The following is a 15,451-nucleotide window of genomic DNA, read 5'->3' as shown; positions in this document are numbered from 1 at the left end:
TTCTTTAAACCAATCACAATTGTCTTGGGTGGAGCTAAGCACCGGACGGAGCCACGATGCCGCTGCAAAATATCCTCGGGAAGGAAGTTGTTTTGGTGGGACATGTGGACGTTCAGAAGTAGTTTTAGTCGTCAACAGAAAACTCAGATTGGACAGATAGTCTAGCTAGCTGTCTGGACTTTACCCTGCAGAGACCGAGACCAGGTAACCATAGTCCTCAGATTGGACGATAGTCTAGCTAGCTGTCTGGATTTACCCTGCAGAGACCTGAGGACCAGGTAACCATAGTCCTCAGATTGGAGATAGTCTAGCTAGCGTCGGATTTACCCTGCAGAGATCGAGGACCAGGTAACCATAGTCCAGAGGACAGATAGTCTAGCTAGCTGTCTGGATTTACCCTGCAGAAATCGAGGACGGTAACCATAGTCTCAGATTGGACAGATAGTCTAGCTAGCTGTCTGGATTACCCTGCAGAGATCTGAGGAACAGGTAACCATAGTCCTCAGATTGGACAGATAGTCTAGCTAGCTGTCTGGATTTACCCTGCAGAGATTGAGGACCAGGTAACCATAGTCCTCAGATTGGACAGATAGTCTAGCTAGCTGTCTGGATTTACCCTGCAGAAATCGAGGACCAGTAACCAAGTCCTCAGATGGACAGTAGTCTAGCTGCTGTCTGGATTACCCGCAGAGATCTGAGGACCAGGTACGAGTCCTCAGAAATCCACGCCTACACAAGAAAAGAGAAGGGGACGGAAAAAGAGAATGAACCGTGACATGTTACCTGCAGGTGCGGCTGTCTCAGGAGGCGGGAAGCTCTGGTGTCTTCAGAGCATCCGCAGCGCTCTGATGTCAATCAGAACTACACACACACACACACACACACACACACACACACACACACACACACACACACACACACACACACACACACACACACACACACACACACACACACACACACCACACAAACACACACACACACACACACACACACACACACACAGCAACAAACCACGTTTCCATCATTTTTTAGTTAAAAAAAAAATTGAAAACAAGGCAACAAAAACTTAAGAAAGGCAACAAAAAAACGGAATAAAAAAAATTCAAATAGGGCAAAAAAAGAGCCAAAAACTTAGAAATAGCTCCAAAGATTTCGATAAAAAATCTAAAACAAGGCAACAAAAAACAAAAACTTGAGTATTTCGTACAAATCTTTGTACCTCAGAACTTTATATCTTTAAATTTTAACCTTTTAACTTCTTTCCTAGGCGTCAAACCATTGTCTTCTTAAAAAGTCAAAACAAAGTGAAAAAGGTGATAAAAACATTGAAAAAAGCTCCAAAGACTTTGAAAAAAAAGCTAAGAACAAGGCAACAAAAACTCAAGAAAGGCGACAAAAAAACGAATAACACAAAAAATTAAGCAAAATTGTTTTTTGTTTTTGTTTTTTTTAAAGCCTTCTAAAAAGTAACTGCAAGCAACAAATTTCTGATAAAACCCAAAATGAAGTGTAACCTGAAGGGAAAGTCCTGAGGCGTAGTCCAGAGCTGGGGCTGGGGCGTCCCTGAGATACGTTTGAAGACACTCGTAAACCTGAAAAACAATGTTAAATGATTTATATCTGAAGCAGTTGGAGTATTTTTCAGTGGAAGCATGACGGCACCAAGAATATCCTCAAATACTGTGAGGCTTTTAATAAATGAACAAAGGCCAAATTTCCCTTTTATAGTCCTTAAATGACTTTGTTTTCTGCAGTAACACTGAAAACACACCGGGTGTGTAAGCCCCTGAAGCACAGGTACGTGAGCCCGGGCCATTCATACCGGATGTGAGTGTCTCAGTGTGTGTGTGTGTCTGTGTGTGTGTGTGTGTGTGTGTGTGTGATGGTGTGTGTGGTCCGTGATGTGTGAGTGGTGTGTGTGTGTGGTGTTTGTGGTGTGTGTGTGTGTGAGAGAGAGTGTGTGAGTATGTGTGTCAAAGTGTATGTGTGTGTCTGTGTGTGTATGTGTCAGTGTGTGTCTGTGTCAGTGTGTGCGTGTGTGTGTGTGTCTTGCATATCTCACTGTTAGAAGTCAAGACAGCCAAAATCACCATGACCTAAAGGTGTTTTATTTTGAAATGGTTTTTTTGTTTTTGTAAAGCATCCTGTATGTGATTACCTGCCCGGATTGACACACTCGCTCAAGAAATAGAGGAGACGCCGAAACGATCGCGTGGACGCTACGCGCCCGGTATGAACAGACAGATGGATAAGCTACGCTGCTATACGTGTGCTTTCAACTGTAAGAGTTAGTTGTATGCACATCCCATCCCATATTTAGGATGCCAGGCGCAGGACAACAGATTTAATTAAGGAGATTTTATATTAATAAAAAAGGAGATTTTAGCTCTAAAAAATAAGCAAACTGGCACTTTTACTCCTGATTCCTTGTATTTTATGTATGTGTCTCCTGCACTGTAGCTAGAGTGGAAATATCTCTCTTTTCTTTCCAAGGTCCTTCAATATAGTAGGAATGTAAGGAAAATCCAAATAAACTTCTAACAAACGTGATCTTTTTCCCCTTCCAGGCAGGCAACTTAAACTTGGAAACAAAGACACATGTTATAACCAAGACTGGGTTATAACAAAGGCTACCAACAAAATACACAACAACATCGAACAAAAGATATGAGAAAGCACTAGAATAATCACTGGAAACAAACAATGGGATATCAAAACTGATTTATTTTGGGCAGAGCCACATCAAAGAATAAAGTTCCTTTTCAGGATGGCCGACAGGGGCAAACATACTGAAACTTAAAGGTCCCATGGCATGAAAATGTCACTTTATGAGGTTTTTTAACATTAATTTGAGCCCCCAGCCTGCCTATGCCCCCCCCCTCTCAAAAGCTACAAACTCAGAAATGGCACATACTAAGGAAAGCTCATAGTGGGACTGGCTCTAGTGAATGGAATTCTGTACCCAGCCTGCCTATGGCCCCCCACTAAGGTCTAGATAAAAGAGACTTCAGATACAGTATTAGAGGACCACTAAGGTCTATATAAAAGAGATTTGTGTAATGTGGTTGTGTTGTGTTTATTGGCAAGCGCGTTTCCTACATGCTGCGCGTGTGTTGTCAGATTTATGAAGATGTTTTCTTAATTTGCTTGTGTTTTGTCTATTTGCGTGTGTGTTCACTAAGTTGCAGTGCGTTGGCCCTTGTCGGCCACCGTAGTTCTCAGACCTTGAGCAGCGACTGCAGCCAGGAGGCGTTTAGGAGCCCGTGGAGGATCTCAGCTCCGTCAACGTCCTGGTTCACCGACTTCCTCACCTCTGTGATCACATCGGTCAGGATCTGACGAAGGCCTGCGGCGCACAAACAAACACCAGGGGGATTATTAATACCAAAATCATAAGTTTGGCTCCAACAGCTATTGTATTAATGTAATAAAATATACAAGTGAAGTCATCCTATACTGACCGTGTTCTCCTAGCTCACAGTGCGGGCTCAACACCTGAGCCTCCACCGCCTGCCTCATGGTCCCGGGACTCCCCTGACCTTTGCCCCCTTCCCCCCTTCCAGCTGACTGCTTAAACGGACTGGAGAAACCTGGAGAAGTCAAAGGAAAGTGATAAACAGTTATTTGCACTGATTTGACTTGTTGAATCGGCCAGTGGGCAGTCGGACTCAATGACCAACCTGATTGGTGGAGTGCTAGCCCTTGACTAGCGAATCAGTGCACTTATGTTACAACACTTCCTGGAAATGACAAACGGGATGAGCGTGACGAATGACTCCCAAATCTGACGACAAATTGACGTTTCTTGATAAAAAAACACACAGATTTAGCAACTGCACGGCCTATTCCTCGCTTAAAATATTTTCAAAAACATGTTTCAGTGAACTATTATAATAAAATTGTTCCGTACCAGCCGCCATTATGGTCGGGTTTAAAATTCGGAAGAAGCCAGACCCATAGACGTCATTTCTGGTTTTCATTTTTTGGGCGACAATGCAGATTAGCGCCGCCTGTTGCCATGGAGAATTATCACGACACGTGCAGAACGTATGCTCAAGTCGGTGTTGCTTCGGTGTGTTCCGAGGCGCTTGTTGGACCTCGGGGAGTCGACTGACCAGAGCCTTTAACCATCACAATTATATTGAAAAGACACGTGATGTGTTAAGTTCAAATAAAAGGATTGCTTGTAAGAAATAAAAGTCCTCGAGGAGGTTTCTGTTAATGTAGAGGGAGAGGACAATTTCTGTGGCCTTTCTTTAAAAGCCCTCCTCAAAAAGAAGTAAAATAAATGAATAGGCATCTTACCTTTATGGCTGTATCAGAATCAAGGATGCCACAAGCGTATATCCTGCAACTCCGGAGGGTTTTAGCAGCAATACCTGCAGGAAAATGTGTATATGATGGGGAAAATCTATTCCCCGGAGACTGGACGAAGCACTTCACTTTCATCGAGCTGCATGAAACAAGAGAGAGAGGGGGAGAGAGATAGAGAGGGAGAGAGAGAGAAAGAGAGGGCTGTAATCTCCCCCGATCCCACTTAATCCTGGGCCAGTGAGCTGCCTGCCCCTGGCCACCGGAAGCCGGTTCCAAATCTTCTTAACTCTTTCAGCTTTTAGCAGCACGCAGGAGGAGCTGTGAGGAGAGGAAAAGGAGGAGGAAAAAGGCTCAAAGGTGATAAACGGTTCTTAAGCATATGGGCCTCACAGTTGAGAGAAATGTCCTGGGTTTCCCTCCAGGGGGGGTTGGTTTGGTTTCAACATTGGGGGGCGGGGGGGGGCTCTTCCTCCAGAACAGTTTCAGCGTCAAACAATAACAAAATAATGTTATACATGGAGCATGCTTTTTTTCCTCTCCTTTCCCAAAAGTCAAGTCTTGAGGCACCAACTGTTGAGTCAGAGTCAAATCTTGAGTCACTAGTGTTCGAGTACGAGTCCAAGTCACCAACTGTTGAGTCTGAGTCAAGTCTCAAGTCACTAGTGTTAGAGGCCGAGTCACCAACTGTTGAGTCTGAGTCAAGTCTTGAGTCACCGGTGTTCGAGTACGAGTCCAAGTCTGAGTCACCAACTGTTGAGTCTGAGTCAAGTCTTGAGTCACCGGTGTTCGAGTACGAGTCCAAGTCTGAGTCACTAACTGTTGAGTCTGAGTCAAGTCTGAAGTCACTAGTGTTTGAGTACGAGTCCAAGTCCGAGTCACCAACTGTTGAGTCTGAGTCCAAGTCCGAGTCACCAACTGTTGAGTCTGAGTCAAGTCTTGAGTCACCGGTGTTTGAGTACGAGTCCAAGTCCGAGTCACCAACTGTTGAGTCGGGGTCAAGTCTTGAGTCACCGGTGTTCGAGTAAGAGTCCAAATCCGAGTGACCAACTTTTGAGTCTGAGTCAAGTCTCGAGTCACCAGTGTTTGAGTACACCATTTCCTAGCCTAGAACTCTAGATGCAACCTAACGGCAGCAAATGTTATTTCAGCCAGGGTCGTCCAGCAACCAACTTCCTGTCGGGCCTATGACATCGTGTATAGAGTCGGTGGGCGGGCTTAATGTAAAGACCGCAGAGTTGTGACGGTTCCGTGGAAATTCCCTGCTACTTGAAAACAAAGAAGATGGCTGCTGCTGTGAACAACTCTTTTTTAAGAGTAATCTGCAAGCCAAACTCCAAATGACCTGCAAAAAAAAGAAGCATTTGCAAATAAAAAATGAAAATCCACCCTTGATCACTTTCCATTTCCCAAAATGCCACGTTATGCCATGTTATAGCTGTAGTTCTGCTGCAACGTTACAGAAAGTGAGAATTCTCTAATAACTTATTTTTATTTTTTAGTAAAATTAGTCAATTTCTTTACTTGAGCTTACCCATTCAAAAGCCAATGTTGAATATAAAACCCTGAAGGGACAAAATGTTGTAAAAGGTTATCAGACAAATCAAAAAATATAACTGAGTACAGTCAGTAATAATGCTATTTAAACAGTTAAAATGATTAACTTTTACACATATGCTGTAAACCCTTTATGTTTAAATGAACAGCTAAAATCTCACAGTATCTCAGTGTTTTGATGTTGTACAGAATCATATTGTAAATGGCAATCCATTCAGGGAGAAAATAATACAATTACAGCGACTATCTGCGAATGTTACAGCAGCAATATCCTCATATGAACCTGGAAACAATTATTTTGTATCACATTTAATTTCTGTCGGTATAACACACACAAACTGTAGGATCAGATTAGTTAGCAACGTCCATCAAATGAGTTTATTGCCCTCGGTTATTATTTAAAAGGTACAATAGATTTGACATCATGTAAAAGACACAGGTGGGAGTCATGTCAGCCAGCTGAAAACACAAAATGTCAACCAGTAAACACCAAGTCCATTGACAAAACAGTCCACCCCCCCCACACACACACACACACAATGTACAATGTGTGATCTGCGTGTGGTGTTTTCATAGTAAACATGTGTTGAGGACATGATCCCAACATGAGCTTATGAGCATTCTTGTTATTCAGGTGATATCTATAACTTTTCAGTTTTTGGATTGTAAAATAACACTTCATGTAAGTGAGTCAGTTAACGGTACAAGAGTTACAATAAAGCAGTGGTGTTGTCCACTGAAAATACTGCTTTAGTCCTTCGTTTTCACGTGCAAAATTAGACGAGCTTCAGGGACATGGATGGAAATCATAGCGGAATTATGAAACCGCATTCACACAACATACTGAACAAAGTCAAATAAGAATTTGTTTTAAAGAACAGCACAAAAGTTAAAGTCTCCGTTTTTGACAAAATAATGTTGTACATGGAGAATGGTTTTCTCTCCTTTGCCGAAAGTCAAGTCTCGAGTCACCAACTGCCAAGTCTGAGTCAAGTCTTGAGTCCCCAGTTTGAGTCTGAGTCCGAGTCATCAACTGTTGAGTCTGAGTCAAGTCCGAGTCGAGTCTCCAGTACCTGAGTCCAAGTCCAGAGAATAGCAACTCCAGTCCGAGTCCAGGACTCGAGTACTCCATCGCTGCCTATTACACATTAAAGTAGTCAGAACAATCATCCAACAATGTTTTCCGAGTCCAAGTCATCAGTTTACGAGTCCTAGTCCAGTCACAAGTCCAGCGAATAGGGACTTGAGTCCAGGTCCAGGAATCGAGGACTCCACCACTGACGACAAGAGCTTTACATTTAAACAGTTTTGACGCCTATATGCTGTTGCTAGATTTTCAATATCCTGCACGGGGGAAACCTCAGCTTCACCTTAATTTAGTTCCTTCACAAAAACAAAAATAAATAAGAGGACTATGATCCACAGGCTGTATTATTATTAATCTGCCAAAAACAAAAGCCATGACATTTCAAATTAGATATAAAGGCTTGGGCATCCTCTGAATCCCTCCCTAAGCCCTTTTTTAAACTGGCATGTGTGACGCAAATCACAAAATAAACCAACGTCTGACAGTTTCTGCTGTAATGGTTTGAAAAAAAAAAAGAACAGTCAGTATTAACAGATGGCGCAGAATCAGCTTTGAACATCACATGTAAAAAACAGTGTTTGCATTAACCCTCCTGTTTTTTTCAAAAAGTTTCTAAATCAGAAATTTGGGTTTCTTTCAAACAAAATAATGTGGATAGTTCCATACAACGCTCTTAACAAGTAAAATAACTGATCAGTTTACTACATTCATTGAATTTGAATTTTATAGCACAGAAGCATCAGAAAAGTGACAAAGCGGTTGAAATGTAGGAAAAAGCTTCAAATAGGTGGGAAACAAAGAAGAACAACAACAACAACAACAAGCAAAAAGCAAAAAGACAAAAGACAAAAACATCGGAAAAAGTGTCCAAAAAAAGTGTTGAAAAAGACGACCAAAACCTTAATTTTAAATTTGGACCCGGAAAAACAAAAAGTTGTCGGGAAGACAACACAAGGGTCGAGCCAACTGCAGCCGGTAAAATCCAAAATTAAGCTTAAGTAAAAAAAAAAAAAGCTTTTTCCATTCATTGCTAACAGACAAACAGGTGTAACAATACGTCAGATGGCAGTTAGGTTCATGAAAAATGCGCTGACTTCTCTCCCCACCTGCAATGACCACCGTTATCTACAACAACACAATAATACAAAACTCATACGATTATTCTTTTAGCTTGGTTGAGTGTCTCCCAAAACCTCAATTCCTATTGGACGTCAGTGGGAATCCAGGGGATCTCTGTCGGAGGGAACCTGCAGATCAACTTCCACTACTGTTAAAAAAACAGAAAGTAGGATGTACAGCATAACAAACCACAACATGACACCATTGGTTAAGAAACAGGTCCTGGAAAAAACCCAAAAACGTGCATCTCTAAAAGCGTTCGGGACCTAAGAAACAGCCCTGTTTCAGTTTTCTGACCCTGCATTTAACTCGAGAAGGATCCTTTTTTGCATCACTTTAACACTTCAGTTCATCTGAAAAACTTAAAATTGCCATCTTTGGAGAGGCATAACTGTTAGTGTATTGAAACTAAAGAACAAGACCCCGATTTTAACCCTTGTGTTGTCATCGGGTCAAATTTAACCCATTTTTTATATCTTTTTAGCTACCAAAGTTAGATTACCCAAAAATAACATGGATGGTTCCATTCAACGCACTGTGCAAGTACAACAAAAAATATTGGATCTGTACTTTCATTGAATTTTGTGTGTTTTATTCAAATTTTTTGCCTTTTTTTTTTTTAAGTATCCCAACTGAAAGTTGACCCTTCAGTCATTATCCTTCCTTAAATATTAGTCTAAACTATTCATAATTTCTGCTTTTTTTAACTCAAGAATTATGTATAATCTCCTACAAAAGACATTTATTGACCATGAATTCCCCAAAAATTAAAACGAGGAATAACTTGGTGTTAGTGGTGTTCATACACAGAAGTGAAAAACATAAAAAATGGGTTTTTGTCAACAACAAAAAAAGAGACAATCATCAATCAACATCAGAAAACATTTTTAGTTTTGACCCAGGAGGATGATGCGTCACACAAGGGTTAACCCCATACTTTTTCAGATTTGGCAGCCCTGTGTCGATACTGTGAACTAGGCCCAGAAACACACAAATGGCTCAGAGATTGTCTATGAAAAACATTTCTTCCTGCAAAGCTTTATTTTTTTCCCCCGCCTGGTTTTTGCATTAGTGGCGCTGTGATTTTACTTTGTCCTACTTCCTGTCAAAAGCTGGGGAACTAAACGTCCGCGGTACTTTAAGAGTCATCAAGTGTGCGTTTGGAGCATGTGTGCTTTTTCAAGTCAACGGATACATTTTTACAACTGTTTCTTGAAAAGTGTTCGGCTTCAGAAACAAGTCATGGAGCTGAATCTGTCTTAAAGAAAAACAAAGATGGTGCCAGAGCCGGCTAAGTTAATATCATTTGTTTTTCAAAATAAAACCAAAAAGCAAAAAAAAAAATGCAAAGGTGAAGATGCCTTTTGGGTCAGGCAATTTGCGTTAGTTGATATTTTCTTTTTCTAAATTGGATGAAACGCTTGAAAAATAAATAAATAATAATAATAATAATAATAATAATCGGAAATTGGGAAAACACGTCTTTCTTTTTTTTTCATTTTGGGTTTATAAATCAGTATTGAGGAATCAAGTCAGTTTTTGCTTTTATTTTGAAAAACTAAAAAACAAATGATACAAAGATTATTAAGCCAAAGCTGAAAAAAGAGAAGGTTTTCTGTGCTGAAAAAGTAGTTTTTTATGCTAATAGAAATTGATTCTTCATAGTACTTCACAGTATGCTGACTGTGAGAAGATAAACCAGAAAACAAACAAGTCATTGGCAAAAAACAAACAAAAAACACTGGTCTGAATCCGGAATTTCCTCCCAGGTGACAACGTCAGCTAGGATTTCCCACAGGAAGTCCGTCTTTTCAGCTGTGGACAGTTTCACACTGGACGGTATGAAGTGGCTCATCTCTGGCAGTCGATCATAACAGCGACGCTATTCACACATGTTCCTTCAAGATCAGTGCATAAGAAGCTGGAAGAGGTCACTTAAAAAAGGGGGAAAGATTGTGTGTTTGTGTGTGTGTGTGTGTGTGTGTGTGTGTGTGTGTGTGTGTGTGTGTCGGAGAGAGGGGAATACATGCATCGCCACGATAGCGGCAGATGGAGCCGTCGGCAACCTGTTGGTACGATTCCTCCGCTTCCCATTGGCTGCCGCTCGAAACCAGTCATCCTGAGAAGCCTCGCTGACCGTTGGCCCCGGCCATTTGCTGTGATGGCAGGGACGGGACGGCGGGAAAGTGACGCCGCGCTCGTCTTAAGTGATCTTCTCGTGCTGGATCTGGTAGTAACAAGCCTGGAGGCGGGCAGGACGCACAAATAAAAAGACGTATGGACCAGTGAGGTCCAGAAACAGTGGGCTTCAAAACCCCTTAAAGCAGAGATCTCTAATATGGGGTCCTCAGAGTTACTGCAGGGGGGCCACCGAATAGTTGTTCATTTAAAAAATAAAAAGTCAGCAATTATAAATCAGCCTAATTGCTAAAAACTCCCCATTAATGATAGGCTAACAGTCACTAAGGTAGCCATCCACAGATACTGTTCATCCTGAGGATTCACAGTCACATGTGTTTAATAAAAACATTTTTTTAAATCATATCAACAATATTTGGTTTGTATAAAAGGTGTTATGCTTCTTTTGTAGGGCCAGTTTAATATGCAAATTTCAGAAATGATTTATTGACAGGCGTGTGTGTGTGTGTATTTGTCTGTGTGTGTGTATTTGTCTGTGTCTTTGTGAGTGTGTGTGTGCATGTGTGTGTGTTACCTTGAGTGTGGTGAACATGATCCCATGCTCTCCGTGCTGCACACAGGGGTCCATCAAGTCTTCGATCAGGCTGACCTCTGACCCCAGGTTCCTGATTCTGGAAAAAAAAACAAAAAAAAACGTCTCCAAGTCTGTTAAGCATGATTTAGAGGTTTTGGAGCTTTTAGTTTTTGGTAGTGATAGACCGATGTCGGCGTATTATTTGCCTGATAACCGACACAGTTAATGAATTAAGAAGTGCTCTACCTTGGCTCGGCTACAGCTCTGTGTCTGTCCCTCTGCTTCGGACTGCTTCACCACTGAGTCACACTTAATGAGTCTAACTTAATTAAAACCAGCATCAGTCGATCCCTGGCTTTTAGACAAGACTGATTATAATATAATAATAGCTCTGGAGCAACATACATGGGTATACACTACATACACACTACATACACTAGAGAGAATAACTTGTAATATTTGGGTTCTGTATTATTGTACTATAATAAATAGTTGAGTTACACCAGATGGATTGTGGGTAACTTTGGCAGAAATTAAAGACCTACCATCACGACATTACAGTACAACGACATGCAGAGTCACAAACGTACTTCCCAAGTAAATAAAACGTATTCAAACTGACTAAACGCGACACGGAGTAATGCTGATCCGTACATACACAGCAAATATATATTTGGACTATTGAAAGAATAAAAAAAAAAAAAGCATTTCAATGGACACTAGAGGCGTTACATGGACGTAAGAAAATTAAGACACAAGACAAATTATTTAAGACTTAGAACACAATACAAAATGTAAGACTTTTTAAGGTTCAATTTTGATTTTAAGACCCCGCGGAAACCCTGTAATCGAAACAATCAGAAAAATGCCTTATTCGGAATATTGCGTTGTAGTATTGTCTTATTCTGAATAATAGTGGAATCTTGGTTTGCATGTAAACATAGTGATTGACACTTGACTTCCAACACAAGCATAAGCTCTCCGCCGCCTCATCATCATCATGTGTGTATTAAGTGTATGATAGGGTGTGGTTTGGGGGCTGACCGTGCACGCAGCACCACGTAGAGGAAGACGGGGAAAAGGTCGTCCATGGACCACAGGAAGTCCTGCTTCAACAGCGCCTGAACCTCCTGGGTGATTTCCTCGAAGGTGAGCTGGATCAACTGCAGCTTATCTGACGGGGTGAATGTTGTGCTGCAAACAAAACATGAATCAAGGAAAGTCGTAGGGTGAATGAAGAGGAGTTAATCTAAAGCTCCAGTTCAGAGATGAAACCAGCAGCTACTTGCAAAAGCGGCGGTCTGCAACGCTCCCAAACCTGCCACTTCACACCAATGTGGTATCGCATCCCTCCACAGCGCTGGGGAGGAAGGTCTGGCTAATCCACGTCAAACATGCTCTGATTTATTAGCATTTCTTTAAACCAATCACAATTGTCCTGGGGGCGCTTAGCGTCGGACAGAGCCACGGTGCCGCTGCAAAATAGCCTTGGGAAGGAGCTTGTTTTGGTGGGACGTGTACGTTCAGAAGTGGTTTTAGTCGTCAACAGAAAACTCAGAATGGACAGATAGTCTCGCTAGCTGTCTGGATTTACCCTGCAGAGATCTGAGGACCAGGTAACCATAGTCCTCAGATTGGACAGATAGTCTAGCTAGCTGTCTGGATTTACCCTGCAGAGATCTGAGGACCAGGTAACCATAGTCCTCAGAAATCAGACGCAGGTTAGAACGCCAATACTGAGACAGAGGACGGGGATGGATATCCGACGGAATTTCTCTTTGTACTTCCGACTTTCAGCTTTTTGTAGCTGGATATCCTTTGTCGTGTCTAAATATGAATGTGGATAACGTCAGTGATGGTGAGATGCTTGCTACAGTTACATTTCTAGAGATGAATTGGTGAAAACGTTTTATTGCTCCGATTCACTGCTTGGTGCAAATGCCGCTCCCTCTCTTCAGTCTCTCTCTAGCTAGCTCGACCATATGAGTTACCGGGCTAGCGGGCGCTCGTTGAGGCTCTGTCTAAAACTCTGCCATTTTGACCAGCTTACAGTTTGTAACATCTAAATAAAATGGACTATATGTCATTTCATATCTATAGTCTGTAGCTGACTTTAAAATCTGACTTGTCTATTGGCTGTTGAACAGGAGACGTCTCTTACGTTCTCAGACTCTTACGTGCGTTCTGACTGCACTGGGCTAAAAAATGACCCTTCACACGTGTTACTTTTTTAACCATATTTTCATAGTTGTTGAACAGAAACATACCTGATCTGTTGTAGTGTTTCCACTGCGGAAGCAAAGCAGACGTCCTTGGTGCTAGAGAGGACCTGAAGGAGACACACATTCTTCTGACTCATAGTGGACAGACTCATTTATTATATTTTTAGTTCACTAAAAAAAAAATAGTGCAGTGCCCATTTTGGAGTGCGTGCCTTTTCACAACGGGACCATGTACTTTATGTAAAACATAAGCGCAGTTCTATAAGGCGACCTCAACCTCTAGAGATTCGGAGTGTCCAATTTGTTTTTCGTCTAGCCGTCATACATCCAGATAGAGATGCAGGCCGGCGCGGGGGGGGGGCAACAAGCCTGGCACAGCCTGCTCGAGATGCCGAGAATACAAAACAACGCGCTGGAGAGCCCGAGAGTCTGCGCGTTCATCTAACTTTAACCGTATTAGTTTGTATACCAAGCATAGACTGTTAATGGGACCAAACCGTTCTCATTTCCAAGTTGTTGTGTATTGATGCTTGTTCAGTGGCTCCCAGCGTCAGATACCAGTGTTTTCCCCGCCATTATAAGGGTTAGGTGCAGCACCTGAGCTGTTTTGGGCAGCACCTAACTTGAATGAATGTCAAAATCAATGTGAGAATCAAAACTAAGTGACACTCAGGTACTCATAAATACTCAGATCTAATGGAAGTAGTTGGTCCCAGTGGACTTCTTTAGCACATATTGTCTTGAAGAAGCTGGAATCGGAGATATGTGACAGATCGTTTCAGGTTCAGAGAAGCTGTAAAATCCTACAGTATTTTAAACCGCTAACCGTCAAACTAAAGGATCTGTTACTCAAACTGTTACTTTGTCCATTCAAATGTCTGATGGCAAATAGCACGTCTTTTTAACTTGTACTTGTAAAAATAAAGTGAACAAATAAACAATACCTGCTGCTTCTCTCCAAGTGCAGGCATTGGGACGGGAATGGAAACAGGCCAAAATCTTCTAAAGGGAGAGGGGGGAAAATGTTTTAGGATTTTACATGAAAATCGTTAAATTAAGAGTTTCTTTTTGCAGTGGCCGGTGTGTGAACGTACTGCTGAACACCCAGGAAGGCGAGCAGGGCCAGGTCCGGCTGCTTGTTGAGACGGAGGACACACTCCCAGTAGACGTCGTCCTCTCTCTCCTTTTCCAGGGCGTAGAGGGTGAAGAGCGGCGGGTAGAGGCGGGGGAGCAGGACCGGAAGCAGCAGAGCCGAGCTGCTCACCACACGACTGAGGGACAAAAGACACATAGGAGAGTTTAATGAGAGAGATTCATCTAATGACCAAGATAGGAGAGTTTAATCTGATCTGTGGACCCCAAGAAGAATAGCTGATTTTCTGCATCAGCTAATGGAGATAACGCGTTCAACGTGAAGGCTTTTTTCCATTTGTCCCAAAAAAAAAAATCTAATGGCTTGAAGTAAATTTTTTTACTGGCTACTATACAATTAAAAATAAAAATAAAAAATCAGAGGAAAAAGAAAGTAAAACTATGACAAGACAAACTTACAATAAATGTAAAAAAACAACAGTAGAAAACCGGCAAAAATGTGAACAAAAACGTACAAAACAAATGTAGATTAAAAAGTCAAACGTTGAAAGCATCACAAGAGTAAAGAAAATGTGTGTGGGATGTGGAGGGGACATTGCCCTGTCTTTACCCAGGTTTGGGTGACTCTAGCGGGGCATCGCTGGATCCTGGGTCCTTCTTGTCCTGGATGCTGGTGGTTGGCTCTGGAATAAGACCGCCCTCTTCTGGCATGTCTGGGAAAAGAAACCTGCAGAGCATTCAAGAGCACACATGAACAAAAACATATTGATGAACAACAGCACCCATGTCTTCATCCAGGGATATATCCATTTATTTGAAATTCACCCTCAGGGTTCTCTGAAGACTTTTTGAAGACCTTTTTAATACCATCTAGGATGACATTTAGCGCAAACGTCCTGGTTATATAATGGAAAACCAGTGTGGATTTTAAGTATTTACCAAGTAACGTTACCTGAATTTAATAAAATTTATTTTATTTTTAAGCTTATTTGTTGGGGGGCATTTGAGGCCTTTATTTATATAGGACAGCTGGAGACATGAAAGGGGAGAGAAAGGGGGAATGACATGCAGCAAAGGGCCGCAGGGCGGAGTTGAACCTGTGGCCGCTGCGTCGAGGAGTAACCTCTATGTATGGGCGCAGGCTCTATCAGGTGAGCTACCCAGGCGCCCAACATTTTTGTGAAGTGTGTTTGTACTCTAATAACATCAAATGAATAAAATATACTGTATGTCACATTCAGAGCTCTTTTGCTATGAAGCTTGAAATACAAACTACAAAATAATTCTTTTATGAAGTTAAATGGAGGAACCTCTGTGAGTTTGTGTGTTCCTGACACATGCACAGTA

At 41.8% G+C, this 15,451-nt stretch overlaps 2 protein-coding genes across 6 annotated transcripts in view; both read right to left on the bottom strand.

Moving 5' to 3' along the window:
• Positions 1-4,567, bottom strand: part of mpp4b (MAGUK p55 scaffold protein 4b) — a 28,966-nt gene extending 24,399 nt beyond the window's left edge. Inside the window, 6 exon segments of the mRNA XM_032506600.1 lie at positions 784-838; positions 840-863; positions 1,519-1,595; positions 3,228-3,349; positions 3,465-3,593; positions 4,309-4,567. Of these exon segments, the coding sequence (XP_032362491.1) occupies positions 784-838; positions 840-863; positions 1,519-1,595; positions 3,228-3,349; positions 3,465-3,522 (336 nt within the window). The 5' untranslated portion in view covers positions 3,523-3,593; positions 4,309-4,567.
• Positions 4,568-6,222: 1,655 nt separating this feature from the next.
• Positions 6,223-15,451, bottom strand: part of als2b (alsin Rho guanine nucleotide exchange factor ALS2 b) — a 90,412-nt gene continuing 81,183 nt past the window's right edge. For all 5 annotated transcript variants that reach the window (XM_032506474.1, XM_032506476.1, XM_032506477.1 and 2 more), the window contains 7 exons: positions 14,715-14,831; positions 14,107-14,283; positions 13,957-14,014; positions 13,058-13,119; positions 11,835-11,984; positions 10,791-10,887; positions 6,223-10,319 (listed from right to left, as the gene is read on the bottom strand). In XM_032506474.1, coding sequence (XP_032362365.1) covers positions 10,281-10,319; positions 10,791-10,887; positions 11,835-11,984; positions 13,058-13,119; positions 13,957-14,014; positions 14,107-14,283; positions 14,715-14,831 — 700 coding nt within the window. In that variant the 3' untranslated portion in view covers positions 6,223-10,280. The remainder of the gene's footprint in view (positions 10,320-10,790; positions 10,888-11,834; positions 11,985-13,057; positions 13,120-13,956; positions 14,015-14,106; positions 14,284-14,714; positions 14,832-15,451) is intronic.

The sequence above is a fragment of the Etheostoma spectabile genome, chromosome 24, assembly GCF_008692095.1.
Source record: "Etheostoma spectabile isolate EspeVRDwgs_2016 chromosome 24, UIUC_Espe_1.0, whole genome shotgun sequence".
Classification (NCBI taxonomy): domain Eukaryota; kingdom Metazoa; phylum Chordata; class Actinopteri; order Perciformes; family Percidae; genus Etheostoma; species Etheostoma spectabile.
The sequence above is the reverse complement of the archived record's forward strand: the minus strand, read 5'-3'. Positions and strand labels throughout refer to the sequence as shown.